This window comes from Mytilus edulis, chromosome 8, assembly GCF_963676685.1.
Source record: "Mytilus edulis chromosome 8, xbMytEdul2.2, whole genome shotgun sequence".
Classification (NCBI taxonomy): domain Eukaryota; kingdom Metazoa; phylum Mollusca; class Bivalvia; order Mytilida; family Mytilidae; genus Mytilus; species Mytilus edulis.
In genome coordinates this window covers 66,564,929-66,584,240 of record NC_092351.1, presented here as the reverse complement: position 1 = coordinate 66,584,240, position 19,312 = coordinate 66,564,929, and the positions used below count along the sequence as shown (strand labels likewise).

Sequence of the window (19,312 nt, the reverse complement as noted above, 5' to 3'; positions counted from 1 at the left end):
TCAAAGTCCAATAACAATGGAATGACAATTCATCTTACAAATTTTCAAAACCAAACGGTATAGGGGCCTATCTGGAATATCAAAAAGAAGCCTCCTTCTTTCAACACTAATGTTCCGTTAAAATTTTGTAAAGCAAATTTGAGTTTTTGTTGAACGTATTCACTATTCACCAGTGTCTGAGCAGAAAGTTGACGAACCAGGGGTATGTCAAGATCGTCTTGTCATTTTTTCTTTAAAAAAGTCCATCGGAAGGTACCAGGACCTTGTTGATAAATAGTCTGTATCAACTTCACAAATAATACACGATGATCTTGAAGTGTAGATTCGAAGTATTGACGTTGATTATCATCTAAATAGCATGTGATATATTCTATTCTTTCAGTATTTGTCTCCATGAATGTTACTTTTACTGTTTAGTCTGTTTTATTGATATCCATTTGACGTGGCTCGGTACTAGTACATCCCGCCATTGTGTTATTGTTCTATCAACTAAATCTCGTAATATGGTCTTTCAATTTTGCTAATATACTTTGTCTGTATATGCCTTTTGGTGTTTAATACAAATGACGTAGTTCTGTATTTATACATCCCGTTATTGTGCTATTATGAAACATTTTTGCATTCTTGTCTTTCATTTTTGCTAATGTGCTTTGTCTGTAAAATGCCTTTTTATGTTTCTTTGATACACATATTATGTGGCTCTGTACTTATACATCCAAGGTAAATTTGTGTATTCTTGTCTTTAATTTTTGATAATATGTTATGATTTTGTAATTAGTTTATGTTTGCCTAATTTCTGTTGTGTGGCCTGATAGTTGTGGGACGATTTTAGAAAACAGTTATATTCTAATTCGTCACCTCAAACGCATATAAAGTATTTATAAAATAAAAACAAACACTTGTTACATAGGAATAGCTCGCCAGCATGTGCAGCTTACTGTTAAATTTTATTAAATCAAAATATTGAGTCCCGATGTCATGATATCGGTCACACCGCTGCGTAGTACACGACAGCCTACAAAATAGAAAAACAAAATCAGAAATCATATATACATATAAATCTTAATAATCGAACAAACAATGTCCTACTGATAGAATAAATATCTTTCTATCTATGCGCGAAAACATTTCAAATGTACAAGCATCTTAATCCGGGAGGGGGGGGGTGGGGGGTCTTTACCTAAACTAAGCTGCCTTACTGAACGGTATACGAGCTTCGAATGACCATATATCTTAAATTACTTAAACAAGACAACTATTCGCGCTTTAAAAATCCCGTGCTATTTACATAACAAATATCATACTCAATATATTTACGCAATGCGACAAATATTGACCAATCCGAAATATCATATATTTAAAACACAAACCTGTTTATCTAACATAAACACCAATAGATGACCACTATGCGGACACACAATCACGTGTGATTGTTTACATAATAGAAAACACGTGTATGCTCAACTTTAATAAATACATTTATATTCTAATTCGTCACCTCAAACGCATATAAAGTATTTATAAAATAAAAACAAACACTTGTTACATAGGAATAGCTCGCCAGCATGTGCAGCTATTTTCGACTAAACAAAGAAAGGCGCAATTGTGTGCTTTTAAATTCCTAAATTTTTAGTTACTGTTAGACGTTCACTGATGTTCTCTTTGACATATCCGTCCTTAGCCCGGTCTGATTTCCAGCGACCATGTTTTTTGAAGATTCTATCTTCCACGTGCGCATTTGCAGCAGCAGTGGCGCCTCCGGACCTCAAACTATGCAAACCAAAATACTTTTTGTCTAAACCAATAGATGTTAAAGTAGATAACAGAATGTCTCTTGCAGTAGTATAAGAAAGCTTACCATTTCTTAATTTGTAACCATTTACAGATTTACAAAAAGATAAAGGACGAAAAATCAAATCATTACTGTCCGACTTGATGTTTGCTAAATCTAAATATTTCATCAACATTTTAACGGGACATGTAATTTTGTCCGTTTTTGAAATGAGTACATCTCTACCCTCACGGTAAATATCAGTTTTACTACTCTCTATCAGTAAACTTATGTACGAATCATGAAAAACAATATTATTTCTTGTCAGATTTGCTAATTCTGAATACCTCAAAAATCCAGCAAAACTTATAAGGCACATACATGCTATTCTAACATCTTTCAGATTAGATTTATCGTTACCATAAAGCATAACGATTTGATACAAAATTTCTGGTGTTATAGGTTCTTTCTTAACCACAATGTGTCCAACAGATCTCAAAGATCCTTCCTTCACAGAAATAACCAAATCCGATTTACACGGATTTTCAACTCCGGCTAATCTATGAGCCCAACTTATAGCATAAAAAGCTTCATTTATACTGCTAGTAGATTTACCAATATTAGTCAAATAAACTGAATACGATGCGACAGAAATAACTGAAGCAGGTAACGTGTTTGAAAAATTAATAGATAAACACCACTTACAAAAAGCGTTGAAAACATATCTATACTGTCGTTGAGTGTTAGCTGCTCTAGATGACAAACAAAAGGAAGGTATCTGGTCTACCAGGAGCTGCATGGCTGGAGATTGAGACTGACGAAAAGAATCAATATCATTCCATCTTCTGGTTTTGAAAACTTCTGAAAAATGTGTTACCCAATAAAGGAAAATTAAACAAGTATTCATATAAATTATTATAATAAAATGCATATGACATTAAACAATCAACCATGCCTACTACAATATCATACTACAACATATGATACTAGGGCCATGTCGCTAAAAATACTTCATCTTTACATTCTCCACTGAGTAATATGTACAACGTAAAATCTCATTCACCATGTCTCTGCAATACCAAAATTGATATCAGGACCATGTGAAATATCACAGACTAGCGTCTAATCTAACTGCGAGAACAGTTGATAAAAAATTTTCAGTTCCAAAGATACACTTCGGACTACTTCCTTTTGAATAGATTCTATTCGTTTCTTTAAATTCTAGCACATCTTTAACATAAGCTTTGTAAGTCAAGTTTTTATTAAAAATATATGACCAGAATGGCGAAGATACCCATCTTGGAACAATTAAAGACCCTTTAGCCTTACAGTAAATCAGATGTTTAATTGTGCGTATAACTGAATAAATAGGGGGGACAAGCCAATTATTTTCTCCATTCCAATTTTGTGTAAACGCATCTACAGCTTCTGCGTTCGGATTCCAGAAAAGTGAGTTAAACCTTTTTGTCTTGTTATTCATCACGCTAGCAAACCTGTCAACAGTAAAAGGTCCCCATAAACTTTCTAAAAATTCAAAAAATTCATTTGAAATTTGCCAATCCTCATGATCACTCATTTTGCTAATGTAATCTGCCTTTGAATTCAATGTGCGGGGAATCCATTGTAATTCAATTAATATATTATGCTCTTTACAAATACAAAAAATAGAATAGGCAAGATTTTGTAAATCTTCCTTTATACTTCCAGCTTGTACTATACGTACACAATTTTGGTTATCAGTAAACCATTTTAAACTTTTGCCCATAAATAGAGTACTAAACGACAAAAGGGCCTGTTCGATTGCTCTCATCTCTCTCCAGGTGGAGCTTTTACATCTTTCTAATTCGTTCCACATTTTGTGAAAAATCTTATTTTCCAATTCTACAGTATAAGCCCCACAGGCTACATTACTAGCATCTGAAAAAATTACTATTGAAGAAGGGCTGTACATAGCCAATTTCTTTTTATTCAAAGTAACCACATTGGATTTCCAGAACTTAAGCTCATTCAAAATCTCAGCTGGATAAACTATTTGTAATAATTTATCCCAGCTCAATCTTTCCACGATGCACAAATAACAATATCTTGTCATCAATCTAGTCAAATTTCCGAGAACTGGTGATAAAGAAATGATCTTACCAGTCACTTGAGCTAATTGCCTAGCAGAGAAAAACAAAAATCTGTCTAAAATTTCATCTATAGACTGTAACAAATCATTTAATCTTCTTTCGGGAATAGAAATGCAGAATTGAACAGAATCCCAAGTGATTCCTAACCATTCTAACTTTTGGGTAGGTTCAAAAACAGATTTTTCTACATTGACTACAAAACCAGCCTCTTCTAGTGATTTTTTGACAAAATCGGAATCTTTCCGACATAATTCGTAATCCGAAGCCATTCCAAAACCATCATCTAAATACAAAACAATATCAATCGAATTTTGTCTCCAATATTTGACCATAGATCTCAAACATTTCGTAAATAAGTAAGGGCTAGAAGCTAGACCAAAAACTAAAACTGAAAAACAGTAATACTTGTTATTCCAGGAAAAACCAAGAAACGTTTGTTACTGAGGACAAATGTCGTAATGATGATAACCAGACTTTAAATCGAACTTAAACAGATAAGAACCTTTTTTGAAAAATTGAATAGCTGTTTTCCAGTCTTCAAATTTAAATCTCTCTTTTTTGACGGATTTATTTAAAATTGAAAGATCCAATATTAACCTCTTTTTTCCGGACTTATTGGTGGCAACTGATAAAGGATTAACAATATAAGGCGTAAAGGGAACTTCATATGCACATCCAGAATCAACTAATTCTAAAACGGCTTTTTCCACAAATTCTGAGTTAGTAACAGCAGATTTATTGTTTTTCATGTGCATACTAGGGGGAGGCACTAAAAAAGGGATTACATAACCGTTTTTAATTGTATCTAAAACAAAATCATTAGCTCCAATCTTAACCCAAAAATCGTAATGTTTTGCAAGCCTGCCTTTAACACCTTTAAAGTTATGACTAGCAGAAAACTCTAATTTTTCAAGAAATTGAACTTGTGACATAAATTCATCAAGTTCATCGTTATTGCATTCATAGCTAGAAGATAATAAACTTATATCTAGATACTTATCATTAACAGTAACTGTATCATTGCTGTTTGGATGGCTGGTAACTGGGTGCAGAAGCTGTGGCTGACTTGAAGTTGAGTGGGCAGTTTCTTTTCCAGTGACCATACTGCTTGCAGTAGTGACAGATGTCCATGGGGCGTGCTGCTACGAAAGGGCTGTTGATATCGACTGAAGTCGTAAGCTGGAGGAGGAGCAGTGGCAGTAGTGATACTCCCAACTGCTGGAGAAGGTCTAGCTGAATACGGCTGAGGGCGGGTCTTTTTCTCCTTAATAGTTTTGAGGGCTCTAGTCTCAGCCTGGCGAATCTTTTTCTCGTCCTCATCATTTTCAGCGATATCGTTACTTTCATATTCTCTAACCGTAGCCCATCCCCCAGTGGAGTTATCAGCGATCCTGATGAGTTTGTTTCTTTCTTTAAGTTTACATACCAAATCACCAGTAATAGAAGAAAGGGGAGAAGCAACAGATACGAGATCCTTGTGGATTTTGTTAAGGCCATCCAAAATGTTCTCATTAAATCGAAACTGAATACGGTTCCCTTCTGATTTGAACTTAATATTAGCCTCATCTCTGAATTTCTTAGATAGATTGTCTTGTTCTGACAGAATGTCGGACTTCAAATCAACAAGTTTCTTATCCAAATAGTCTTTAAAAAGGCCAAAAGTGTCTACTAAGTCACGGTTTTGATTAGCTTGTGAATTTGAAGCATTAAGACGTTCGGGTTGACCATGTAAGGGGTCCCTTAACAAATCTTCTTCATTCAGATCGAGCACTGGTTCGGACATATCTTTACCTAAACTAAGCTGCCTTACTGAACGGTATACGAGCTTCGAATGACCATATATCTTAAATTACTTAAACAAGACAACTATTCGCGCTTTAAAAATTCCGTGCTATTTACATAACAAATATCATACTCAATATATTTACGCAATGCGACAAATATTGACCAATCCGAAATATCATATATTTAAAACACAAACCTGTTTATCTAACATAAACACCAATAGATGACCACTATGCGGACACACAATCACGTGTGATTGTTTACATAATAGAAAACACGTGTATGCTCAACTTTAATAAATACATTTGTGCGTAAATTTTTATTAATATTGTTCACTTGTTTGGGAAGTATTGTTTACCAAACCTTGTGAAACCTTTATGAATTATGGAGATTGCATGTTTTAATATATTGAATTAGGTTGACATTGTTTGTCTATGTCACGGGTGGGGGGGTAACTATTATTGGGTATACGGGGATGTTTCAAAAAATATGGGTCATAATTTTGCGAGATTTTATATAAAAATGACCCTCCTTTTTAATGACATCCTATAATATTAAAATGCATTTACGTTTGATAACTATATATTGATTTGGGCTGAGACTATATATAGTAGTCTCAGATTTGGGGTATGGTCTACATATCATATATAAATATGCTATTGAGAATCTTACATTATTAATGGTCATATTTTGTATTAAATTAAATCAATTCATTTGAAAGTTCACCTTAAGCTGGTATATTTATTAATTTTTATGAATTTATGAATTATGAGTGATGATGAGTTAGTGCTTATATAACTTTATATAACTTTATAGTATGGTATTAGTTTTCTGTTTTGCTTTTTCCAATCATATTGTGTTGTAAAATGGTGCCCTTTATGGGTTCTTGATTAGGTTAAAAAAATTCTTATTCTTATTCTTATTCTTATTCTTATCCTTATTCTTATTCTTATTCTTATTCTTATTCTTATAAGCATGGGTCATATTTTAAATATAGTATATAACGTATAGGTCATTCTTTCTTAAATATTTATATAACTATAGGTACTGAATTTCAGTGAATGTTATATTAAAATGGGTACGTTTTTTGAGGCAAAATGGCACATCCCTACCAAAAATATATCGAATATTCGTTTCTTTAAGTTTGTTGTTATGATATGGTAAAGTCTCTCCTTTCTCTTTTTTAATATTCAAAAGATTTTCTTGATTTGAAAGATGTATAATCCCGATAATTTTTATCTTTTCTAAACCTCATTTTTATATAAAAACTTCAGTCTTCAGCCTGTTTTATTCATTTTATCAAATAACAATAGGCTTGTTACTATAGTATTATAATCTATATTTCACATTTTATTGCGTTAAACTCGAAGAAATAAACATCATCATATACATATATGCTAAAACCTATATAGATAAATCACAAAGATTATGTAAATTAAAATGCACCTTAGATAAAGTTGAAGACGAAGAACATTTTATATGTCAGTGTCCCCTTTATAACTTTTTAAGAAAAGAATTTTATGATAATATTTTAATAGGTTGTAAAAATTTTGAAAACTTGAATAACGCTTCCTCGGTACTTGGAGGATAAAATTCAAAACTGGTAACAGTGATGAACCGGCCGCTCTTGTAAACAAGAGAAAGCCGTTTATAAAAAAACACAACTTCCCTGTGGTACCACAGGAGAATATTTAACATATGGTCTAACGTAGAGTTATAGGGTCATGACCCCCCTGTCATCTTGCCAGATCCCGCCTCTGCACTAATACTGCGACAACTGTTTTATTAAAGATAATACTACCAAACAATGAAAAATATCAAAATGCATTAAAAAGAAATCCTTTTTTGGAAACGCACACATCAATATGTTTATACAGTTGAATTCTAGAAATTAAAGTTTTCTCCTTTCTTCGTAAACGTCCATCATCAAGACATCAGCAGATGCGTAAAAACTAGCACTGTCTGTTTGAAATCAGTATCAAGTATTTATATAAAATGCTCCATCCTTTCAATTGATATCAATTCATTACCCATTTTCTTTTACTTTTGCACAAAGTTACAGCTACTCGTAGGAACTACATGTTGTCTAAAATATGTACTATTTTCTCGTATGTTCTTTGTGACCGGGCCCGAAATAGTCTATATACCTTCTTGGTGGTGTCAAGCGAAACAAAACACAAATGAATTAACGCACACACAGTTTTGAAAAATTAGCGCAGCTCTACTTACGTAAGTCTTACTAGTTTTCTGCAGACACACACAAATAAGCAAAAAGTAAACGAAGAGGAAAATGACCAAACAGAAAAGAAAATAAAAAACTCCGTCACGGCTTTGAAACTCCACCACTTGCACGTGAACAGAAGTGCATATTTTAACACTGAGATTCTTCTATAATAATACAACAAACAAAAAACAGCGAATTTCATACCGTTCAGTTTTGTGTTGTCGGCTTGCTGTTTGATTGATGTATACACTGCATCTCCTATGATTCATATGACTGCTTTATGTGTCAACAAGTTGTTGCTTATTTACTAAACAATGAAGGTATTTCGCATTTTATAGCTGATGTTTATCATTTGAAAAATCTATTTCAAGGTATCCCCCCTTTTCTAATTTATACCAAAACAATGCAAAAGCAAAACAAAAAGCAAAAAACACCAAAAAATCGTTTTCCAGACATAACTCGTAACAAAACAAGCTTTGTATTTCAGAGGTAAGCATACCATGTAATGGGTTTGAAACCCTTATATAGTGCCCAATTTGCAAAGTTTCCTCAGAGAAGGTATTGGCAAAAATCTGGCTGGTTATATACGTATAGTATACGTTTGCGGCTTGTGGCGTTTTTCTTGTATTTTGACGTAGTGCTCTGCATAGATTAAAATCTAATAATCCCTAAAAATTTAAAACAACGACTCAATCATAAAATGAGTCTTTGTCAGGGCTTTTTCGTAATAACAAACAAAAATTTTGCAAAAATTTGATATGGTACACCTTTTTCATTGAATAATCGATATCTTTACATTTTAGTTTGCACTGCATGCTACGTTATCAAACCGCAGCCTAGTAACCATGTCTACGTCTGTTGGGAACATAGCTCTCGACGGGACGGAATGAAACCCGTACGTACGATGAGACGAAAGATTTAAATCATAGTTGCTTGTAGTCCTTTTTCTGTTCTTTTTAGGTTGTACGATAAAAAGGGGATGTTAAAAATATCATTTCAAACAAGAATGTGTCCTCGGTACACGAATGCCCCACTCGCACTATCATTTTCTATGTTAAGTGGACCGTGATCTCTAATTTGGCATTAAAATTAGAAAGATCATATCATAGGGAACATGTGTACCAAGTTTGAAGTCAGTTGGACTTCAACTTCATCAAAAACTACCTTGACCAAAAACTTTAACCTGAAGCGGGACAGACGGACGAACGGACAGACAGACGGACAGACGGTACGACGGACGAACGGACGAACAGACGAACAGACGGAAGGACGCACAGATCAGAAAACATAATGCCCCTCTACTATCGTAGGTGGGGCATAAAAATCAGTGGCGGATCCAGCCATTTTAAAAAGGGGGGGTTCCCAACCCAGAGTAAAGGGGGGGGGGGGTTCCAACTATATGCTCCCATTCAAATGTACTGATCGGCCAAAAAAGGGGGGTTTCAACCCCCGGACCCCCCCCCCCCCCCTGGATCCGCCACTGAAAATCTAGTTTTCAGATGTAATTATTTCGTCACTATATAGCATTTCAGCTTTTTAGAAAGCAAAAATTTGTTTTTGACGACTGTTCCTTGTACTGGTAGTATCTAAGTACAAAACTTAACTTGGTTCCAGTTCTAATGATATATATGAACTCCATTATAAAATTATATACCACAACTTACCAGTTTTAAAAGAAAAAAAATAAACAACAAATGATTTACGTACATAAAAGTATAGATTATATGATAGAATTGATACCAAAATATATTTTCTTAATAAAATATGATGATGTTAGCAAATATTGATCTAAATGTAAAATTGTTAATCGTCTGGTTTTAGACTAGATTCTGGTGACGTCAACACCGACAACTTGTCAAGACACACGGACAGAAATAATAGGAAAACAACCAACGAGATAAACCAAATACAGTAATTTATAAGCCATACCGTAAGCGTAATGCCAAGCAAGCAAATCTCCCCTTAACCAATTGTAGTTATTCTTGTCTATGTAAAATAGGAACGCATACGTATTCAAAGAACGCATATATGATATGATTTTCTCTCGATAAATTAAAATGATTGATAAATTTGTGACCGGCATCTGGCATGACGAACACACTATCATCGTTTGACTTATAGTTTAACACATTTTAAGTAATGATGATTTGCATGACAACAAAAAATCAAGACCTTACTAAGTAATTATGTTATGCAGTCTTCACGCTTGGCCTGCAGACAAACTTGTAAATTCATGTCCACAAGGGTTGGTTGTACAATGTTAGTATGTTACACATCGTCGTCAGATAAGCTCTGAAATTACACAGATTTTTTTTCACCCAGTTAGAGCTATCTGGCATACAAAGCAATGTGTATTTTTTTTCAAAGAAAACTACAGCAGAGGTGTAGCATCCAAATATATATTGGTATGTTCAGGATAATTGGTGTAAAATCCTGCATTCTGGCCATCTCCAGACACTTAAGTTTCATTCCTGAAAACCCCATTTTTATGGCAGGACATCTCTGTTGTCATATATTTTCTATTTTTAGGTACATTCAATTATGGCAGGAAGAGATATGGTTAATGGTGGAGGAGAAGTCGATACTTTTGAGAAAGATTTGAAAGAAATTTTAGAAGATGGGCCAAACTTAAATGACATGCATAACACAGTCCAGACCGGATCTCCACAAAAAATAATGACATCATCATATCCAGGCGGATCAGGTTCTTTTGATAACACTGGATCTTCTCAGCTACCTAGATCTCAAACTATGCCACCTGGTGTGTGTTTCTGCTTCTTGTTCACATATATTGTTTTTTTACAGTGATATTGTTGTTTTTTTTCAAAACTACCTGTACCCTTTTTTATTGGGAAAATATGCGTAATTTTCATCAAATTGGGAAATTTAGATTAAACAATGAATTTGACTGAAACTCCAATTTACAGACCCGCTTTCAAGAGTCAAACCCTGCTTAAAAATAAGACTCCTTTTGTCAATGATGATACATAAATAGACCCTCAAATCTGCACATATAGTAATTTTAGGCTTGTAAAATGTATACACTAGTGTTTTTCAGTTTGTATTCATGCAAAATTACTACTGAGACTGCACTGTTTGGGAAAAAAGTTGTCTTTTTGGGAATAATTTTAAGCCATTTTTTTTTCAAATTGGGATTTTTCTCCAGGGGAAAAAGCCTTTATAATTATTCTCCATTAATTTAAGGCAAACAATTACACTGTGTTAATTTACAGTATAAGTGAAAATTACAGTATAAACTTAAGTTTTGTTTGTCATCAGTTGTTTTAAATGTCTTTTTTAACAATTTTTTTCCAAAAGTTTTGGAAGCCTTTAGACATGTTAGAGAGAAATATGAATAAAAATCTGTTCATTATTCAAGAAAGAGAAAAAAACATAATGAAAATTGCAGGAATAGCTACGGCTAAGGTACATATTATATGTGCTAAAGTTTGCAATTGCTTGTTGACATTCTAAACATAGTTTTGCTGTTATGGAATCTTGTGTATGAATTCATTGATAATTTCTGCATTCTTTAAATATATTTTTTATAGATTCTGTTATGACAGAGGGAAAAGTGAAACGTTTTCATGGGGGAAAAATCTCCTGAAATAAATTTGATACACATTATTGAAATTAATTCATTAGCTGAAGATGGTTTAATACTATTTAATAGAGTAGACCTTCAATAAAACAAAAGGGTTGTTTCTGAGAACTGGGAGTACAAACTAATCATCTGGAGGGTTAAATCTTAGATTTTATCAGATACTTTTGTTTTATTTATTTGAATACATAAGCCATGACTTCATCATGTTCATGCAACTGATTAATGATACCTGCATGAAATACAAGAAAAGCATTTGTTTTTGGTGGTGGTATCCCAATTATTCATTGGCATGCAAAACCTGGGTAAAATCTTTTTTTGCATGAGGTATGCGGTTGTTTATTTTTGGCATTTTGGATTATATTTTTTTTAAAGAAAAGATAAAGCAATAAACCCATTAACCTGTACCTATAAAGATTTAAACATTGGTATTTCAATTGTTTTGGCTATACGTTATTCCTACTGCTATTAACACATACATTTTGGAACTGGAGATTAAAGATCAATACATACAATGTAGCTGCATAGACCTTTTTCAATATTTATAAGTTTGGAATTGGATAAAATATAATTATCTGATACTATCATACTAATAATCATTAACATTATCATATATATTAACCAAAAGTAAAAATTCATTTGTGTCATAATTTTTAAGTTCAAATTTTAAAATTTCAAAATTTTGATATTTTATTTTATTTCAGCAACAAGTCATGTGTCATTATCAAACAACCCTACATCCAGTAACGGAGACTTCTTACCTAAAACTGTACAAACAGCACAATCTAAAATAGAAACCATCAAATCATGGAGTGTCAACACCTTCAAATGTACTAAACAATACATTGCTGAGAGACTGGGGAAAGGTTCTAAAACTGTCGATCTGGAACTAGAAGCACAAATAGAAGTATTACGCGATATGCAAAGAAAATATGCTAATATATTAAGACTGGCCAAGAACTTAAATAGTCATTTCTGTAATGTTGTACAAACCCAGAGGGCATTAGGTGAAGCCTTCTCAGAGCAAGCTCAACGTTCTCCAGAACTTCAGGAGGAGTTTTCATATAACTGTGAGACACAAAGGGCTCTGGTAAAAAATGGGGAAGTATTATTAGGTAAGTGAGTCATACAAATGAGAGGTTTAGATAGCTTTAAAACCAGGTTTAATCCACCATTTTCATTTTTGTCTGTACCAAGTCAGGAATATGACAGCTGTTTTCCATTTGTTTGATGTGTTTGAGTTTTTGATTTTGCCATTTGATTAGTGACCTTCCTTTTGAATTTTCCTAGGATTACAGTATTACATGTATTGTGATTTTATTTTTAAGGCAATTATTACCATTTTAATGTTGGATGAGCACTTAATGATAGAAAAAAGGTGTTTGTCGTATGTGCAATAAGTTTTTGATTGAATTCTCTTTCATCTTCGAATGGATACTATATTTCTAGCATGCTATTTGTAAAAATAGATCATTGTGGATTTTCAATTAAAAAAATGCAACTATTGATAAGAAAAATAATTTAAATGGATTAAGAAGTTAAGGAGAAATATTTTAATACCCTCTACTTTGATCAATATGATGTACATGTAACAAACATTATAAATACTGATATGTTCTCCTTTGCATAGTTGTCACAAATTAGTAATTTATTGTAGATATATATATATCTTTAAAACACTGGTCTGTTTTCTTTCAGGGGCTATGAATTTTTTCACATCAACCATTAACACTTTATGTAACAAGACCATGGAGGACACACTGTTAACAGTCAGACAGTATGAAGCTGCAAGGTAGGACATTTAAATATGGTTTTAATGGAATTAGTTCACATTTAACTGGATACAAATATGTAAAAAGATAAAATCAGAAAAGTGGCACTACGTTAAGAAAAGGATAAATTTATTCTAGACTTTTATATGTCTATTTGTTCAAGAATAAGATGTAAAGCAACTTACTTATTCACATCATTCAGTACATAGCTGGAAATTATAGATGGCAACGAGTACTCGCTTGGAAGGCTGAGTACTTGAGTACAGTTTTAGTTCTCAAATACTTGTTAGCTTGTTATACATCTTGAGATAGTTCTCTTCACATTTCCACTCACTTTAATTCTGTTGAAATATTAATCTAGTTACTCTGTTTTTGAAACTTAACAATAATTGTTTAATTAACAATTTAGAGATAGGCGAAAGTACAAGAGCGACATTCAAACCCAAAAGTAAAAAATAAACTGACAACGTCATGACTAAAAAAAAGAAAATTGGACAAATGATGGTGCAAAAAAACAAAACACAGAAAAAGTAAAACTGAGCAACACAAAAGAACACAAGTAATTTTAAGTCCAATATTGTTGATGAAAAATTAATTGACAAGTCGGATTATAAAAAATACCAACTCCTCATGCAGGAACAGATGATACATATATTGTCTACTTTGTGCATTTGTCGGACTTTATATGCAAATATTTTCGATTTTATTGGAATGTGGTTCATGAACACATACACAAACAATAATTGCTATTATGATTTGTAGAAACTACTGTCAGTAATTCATTGTTTAATTTGACACAAACACACAGAGGAGCAAGCTATGAGTACGTTTGTCTTTCATTAATATGTTTATGAAAAGTAATAACAAAAACACAAAAAATCCCACGTAAAATCTAAACTTTTCAATAGATGTTTAGGATTCAAGTATTCGAATACTAAATTTCAGATCTTTTGACCGCCCTACTGGAAATAGAAGGCCAACAATAAATTATCTCAAAAAAATTTAAAGGAATATTTAGATAAAACTGTATATTGTTAATCAAACTGTTTAAGTAAATTGTAACTGTAACATTGAAATAAGCAAACCACTGTTTAAAATTACAAAAATTAACTTACTTAATTGCAGCCTTCCTTGACTCGAAATTTTGATTTTCAGATTAGAATGCTTACTTACAACTTCATTATTATCAGTTAGCACCTATACAATTATTGTTGTTTTATTTTACTTCAGGTTAGAGTATGATGCTTACAGAAATGAGATGGAAGCTCTACAGCTAGCACCTAGAGAATCAACATCGGCTTCTAAAGTGGATGGCTCCAAAAGAAAGTTTGATGAACATAAAGTCAAGTTTGAAAAGCTTAGAGCAGATGTGTCTATAAAACTTAAGTTCCTAGATGAGAATAGGGTAATAGTCCAATTCTTAATCTTTTTTTTAAAACCAAAGTTAACTAATATGATTAAATCTGAGAAGATCTAATTTACACTTGCCAGAAAGGCTTTTAAATAGATATAAACTGACATGCAAGCAATTTATATGATGATTGCATAGACCTGTTTCATTTCATGTCATAGATTAAAGTAATGTAAATGGTTGTTTTACCTTTATGCAAATGATATTTTGTGGGCCAACTCTCAAAGAAAATGGTTTTTCTTAGTGACTCTCTTGTTTCACATATCAAAGCCGACATTATTTTATTTGTGTAATAACTGAACACCCTACGCACATGCACAACAAACTTAGTGTTGCCTGAATTTGGATTCAAATGAATTTACTAAATTTAATCTAACTGACTGCTAACATGATTTAGAATTCCTCTTTAATATGTTTTTAAAACATCCAAAAAATTGTGTTTTAGTTTGTATTGTAAATTTTAGTTTTTGCCTCTTAGATATATAAATCTTCTTTGTTATTCTTCTATTATTGTATAATAAAAGATTATTTATTTTTTATTTCAGGTAAAAGTCATGCACAAACAGTTGTTATTATTTCACAACGCTGTATCAGCTTATTTTACCGGCAATGATTCAGCATTAGAGGCAACGTTAAAACAATTCAATATAAAACTTAAACCAGCAAATACAGAAAAACCATCGTGGATAGAACAATAATTTTATTGTAGCTTTTTTCTGTTGAGATTTTCTTTTTCGTTTTTTCTTTTTTGAAGTATTTATTTTATTCATTTAATGTTTTATTTTATGTTATGTGATACTTACAAATCCCTGTTATGTCTTGTTAATTTTGTCCATTATATATATATATCAATGTGAGGGATATACTTCTGCTGAATGGACATTTATTTGTTAAGATTATGTAACTTACAATTATAAAGTTTAAACTGCATAAACACTTGGTAATAATTGAACACTAATGGAAATTCAAATGGCTAATTACTTGATCAATGTACACACTGTGATCTAGAACCGTAAGAGGGAGTTCGTGATCATTTTGATTTAACCTAAAATGGCAATTTTATAAAACTCTTTGGCAAATTTTATGTGCCAAAGCTTTATTTGACCACACATCATCACCTTGGTATAAGACCTTTTATGTCTTTTGTAAAACTTTGCTAATATCTTAATTTCAAAATCAGGTTATTGCGGCGATCTTTCAAATCCAACTGGTTACATGTCGACTATTGAGGAGAACAGAATGTTATGATTATGGGATTAATTACACTTTTTGATTTCAAGGGTCCAAAAATTTGCATTTTTATACCTTCTCCTCTGTGGAAGATTTTCTTTTGAATATGTTTTATATCATAATATTGTGTTTAAAGATATTTTTTTTTCTAAAAGTACATCATAGCAGGATTAAAATCTGGTTTACATGAGAAAGTTTTATTTTATGCTGAATTGAATATTTATTTACATAGTAAAACCATTTGTCGATAGTGGTTATTAGTGGTTTGCATAATTAACACATCAAAAGAAATTACATAGTTTATTTATTTATTTATTAGTTATTGCAATGTAAGTAATTTTGTTAAATGTTTATTAGATGTGACTGTCACAATAAATCCAGTCCATGTCTTCAAGCACAGCAGGGGTTAAATAGATGCTAGTAGTATTTTTGAAAAAAATAACCAGTAGATTTTAACTTACCATCGATACCGTTTTTCATTAATTATAGTAGCCGACTAGGATAATATGGAGATTTAACATTAAGATATAATTTAGAAAATATCTCTCCTGGGCATCTAGGATTTTAAGATTATTTTAAAAAGTGAACCAACAAATGCCATACAATTACATTAAAATTGAGTTCTTATACAGTATGAAATAAGCAATATTGTTTGAGGACATGAGAGTCATTTAGAAACTCACAACAATTGTTAATGATGTTTTCAGTGTCATTTATTTTGTATATAGATATATATAATGCATGATTGAGAATTTAGCTATTCACTAAAACTGTTTGATGAGGTAGCAAATAAACATTTATATATTCTCAGGATCTGTAAAGACCAAACAATTTCCGTAAAATCCACATTTGAATATGCATATGGTTAATTTATTAGTTGGAAAATTAAATGAAGACATAACATTATAACATTTTAAATTTGAGAATAAGTGTTGTATTTTTGTAGAACTAAAGTTGCATTCAAATTTATAATGCTTGTTATTAAATATCAAAATAATTCAAATCTGTAATAACCTATATGAAATTGTAAAAAAAGTTATTTCATGTTATTATAAATTATTATTTTGGAGGTACTGTATTATAGATGTAATGTATTAAATATAAATATATATACTGCAAATTGGGGATGTGATACTAGATAATTTCCCTTTATTTTATTCCTCTAAGGAACTACGATTAATTATTGTAATATTTCTTGATTTTGGTATTTTTAAGGCATGAAATTTTTGTCTCACCAAAAATTTGGAGAAGGGAATTTGAAGATTTTTAGCTCACCTGTCCCGAAGGGACAAGTGAGCTTATGCCATCACTTGGCGTCCGTCGTCGTCCGTCGTCTGTCGTCGTAAACTATTTCAAGAATCTTCTCCTCTGAAACTACTGGGCCAAATACTTTCAAACTTTAACTGAATGTTCCTTAGGGTATCTAATTTATAAATTGTATCCAAAGTTTTGATCTATCAACAAACATGGTCGCCATTGCTAAAAATAGAACATAGGGGTCAAATGCAGTTTTTGGCTTATAACTCAAAAACCAAAGCATTTAGAGCAAATCTGACATGGGGTAATATTGTTTATCAGGTCAAGATCTATCTGCCCAGAAATTTCAGATGAATCAGACGACCCGTTGTTGGGTTGCTGCCCCTGAATTGGTAATTTTAAGGAAATTTTGTTGTTTTTGGTTATTATCTTGAATATTATTCTAGATAGATAGAGATAAACTGTAAACAGGAATAATGTTCAGCAAAGTAAGATTTACAAATAAGTCAACATGACGGAAATGGTCAGTTGACCCCTTTAGGAGTTATTGCCCTTTATAGTCAATTTTTAACCATTTTTCGTAAATCTTAGTAATCTTTTACAAAAATCTTCTCTGAAACTACTGGGCCAAATACTTCCAAACTTTAACTGAATGTTCCTTAGGGTATCTAGTTTGTAAATTGTATCCGAAGTTATGATCTATCAACAAACATGGTCGCCATTGCTAAAAATAGAACATAGGGGTCAAATGCAGTTTTTGGCTTATAACTCAAAAACCAAAGCATTTAGAGCAAATCTGACGTGGGTAATATTGTTTATCAGGTCAATTTCTATCTGCCCTCAAAATTTTCAGATGAATCAGACAACCTGTTGTTGGGTTGCTGCCCCTGAATTGATAATTTTAAGGAAATTTTGCTGTTTTTGTTTATTATCTTGAATATAATTATAGATAGAAATAAACTGTAAACAGCAATAATGTTCAGCAAAGTAAGATCTTCAATTAAGTCAATTTGACCAAAATTGTCAATTGACCCCTTAAGGAGTTATTGCCCTTTAAAGACTTTTTTTCACAATTTGTTCATCATGTTGACTTACTTTAAAAAATCTTCTCCTTTGAAACTGTTGTATCAATTTCAGCCGAACTTAGGCTAAATGAGTTTCAGAGTATCTAGTATAAATTTTATATTTTATTTCCTTGTATGTCAAGAAACATAGCTCCTATGGCTAAAATAGAACAGAGGAGAAAATGATTATTTTTTTTTTGGCTTTTGAAGAAAATAGGACGATCCAAAAAACATTTAAATAAATTGAAAAGCCAAAATAATCATTGATGAGAGATTTAACCAAAAGAATTAAGGTGAGCGATTCAGGCTCTTGAGAGCCTCTTGTTTGTTTATTAAATGATGTTATATTTTAAATATTAAAGTTTAAGTTAACATTCTGTGATACCATAGATAGATGAAAATTCTTACTTGTAACATTTTTTCTACAACAATATCACAAGGAAGCAAAAAAGCAGAAATCTTGGTAAAACAAGAATAGGTGAAAGATATTTCCTGATTTCTCCATTTTACTAAATTTTCACCTACTGATATGAAAAATTAGAAACTATGGGAGCATGTGTCATTATCAAAATTAATAACGTTGTCATAGGGGAAATACTAGTAGAGATAAGCATTGGTCATCTTAACTTGATTGCTTTTCTCACTTTCGCCGTACTGGCTCAAGCGAAAAAATCAATCTCATTGAGATGAACAACAATGATCTATAAATACACAATCATCAGCTGTTTTCAAGACAGTCGTACCCATAATCAATAAAGTGCAATACTGCCGTTAAACTTCCTAGATAACAGTGCTTGCTTAGCTGTAATTTTAAAAGCAAGTTATAATGCTAAGTATATAGATGCTTAAAAACTTGTATTAAACAACTGACACCTGTATAAAATGCTTGTGTACATATATTTATCCTGTCAGTAGTTTAAATGCTTTTGTATTATAAATTCTATTATTGGGACCAAACTGAATTTTATGAGTTGTGAAATGTACGAGAAATGGCTGATCACTCAAAACACATTGTAGAATATTCATTTATCAGTACAGAAATTAATAATATATAATATTTTTCAACAA

At 31.9% G+C, this 19,312-nt stretch overlaps 3 protein-coding genes across 5 annotated transcripts; 1 reads left to right on the top strand and 2 right to left on the bottom strand.

Moving 5' to 3' along the window:
- Positions 1-840: 840 nt before the first annotated feature.
- On the bottom strand, positions 841-4,890 carry LOC139486107 (uncharacterized). Its single transcript, XM_071270818.1, has 2 exons — positions 2,477-4,890; positions 841-1,015 (listed from the first exon to the last, which is right to left on the bottom strand). Exon 1 carries the CDS (start codon positions 4,230-4,232, stop codon positions 2,880-2,882), a length of 1,353 nt encoding a protein of 450 aa, XP_071126919.1. The 5' UTR covers positions 4,233-4,890; the 3' UTR covers positions 841-1,015; positions 2,477-2,879.
- Positions 1,614-2,570, bottom strand: LOC139484294 (integrase/recombinase xerD homolog). Its single transcript, XM_071268030.1, has one exon. It carries the CDS (start codon positions 2,568-2,570, stop codon positions 1,614-1,616), a length of 957 nt encoding a protein of 318 aa, XP_071124131.1.
- Positions 4,891-9,739: 4,849 nt separating the features above from the next.
- Positions 9,740-16,933, top strand: LOC139486827 (arfaptin-2-like). 3 transcript variants are annotated; one of them, XM_071271826.1, is made up of 6 exons: positions 9,740-9,820; positions 10,439-10,670; positions 12,215-12,625; positions 13,209-13,302; positions 14,513-14,687; positions 15,239-16,933. In XM_071271826.1, the coding sequence occupies exons 2-6, from the start codon at positions 10,451-10,453 to the stop codon at positions 15,389-15,391; spliced, it is 1,053 nt and encodes a 350-aa protein (XP_071127927.1). In that variant the 5' UTR covers positions 9,740-9,820; positions 10,439-10,450; the 3' UTR covers positions 15,392-16,933. The 3 variants fall into 3 exon arrangements, with proteins under 3 accessions (XP_071127927.1, XP_071127926.1, XP_071127928.1); XM_071271825.1 differs by having other exon boundaries at positions 9,744-9,839; XM_071271827.1 differs by having other exon boundaries at positions 9,746-9,839; positions 10,439-10,613.
- Positions 16,934-19,312: the final 2,379 nt, after the last annotated feature.

Coding starts and splice junctions, on each gene's coding strand:
- LOC139486107 (XM_071270818.1), bottom strand. CDS start 4,232: ATGGTCAAATATTGGAGACAAAATTCGATTGATATTGTTTTGTATTTA.
- LOC139486827 (XM_071271826.1), top strand. CDS start 10,451: ATGGCAGGAAGAGATATGGTTAATGGTGGAGGAGAAGTCGATACTTTT. Junction 12,626..13,208: donor AAATGGGGAAGTATTATTAG/GTAAGTGAGTCA, acceptor GTTTTCTTTCAG/GGGCTATGAATTTTTTCACA. Junction 14,688..15,238: donor AGTTCCTAGATGAGAATAGG/GTAATAGTCCAA, acceptor TTTTTATTTCAG/GTAAAAGTCATGCACAAACA.
- LOC139484294 (XM_071268030.1), bottom strand. CDS start 2,570: ATGCAGCTCCTGGTAGACCAGATACCTTCCTTTTGTTTGTCATCTAGA.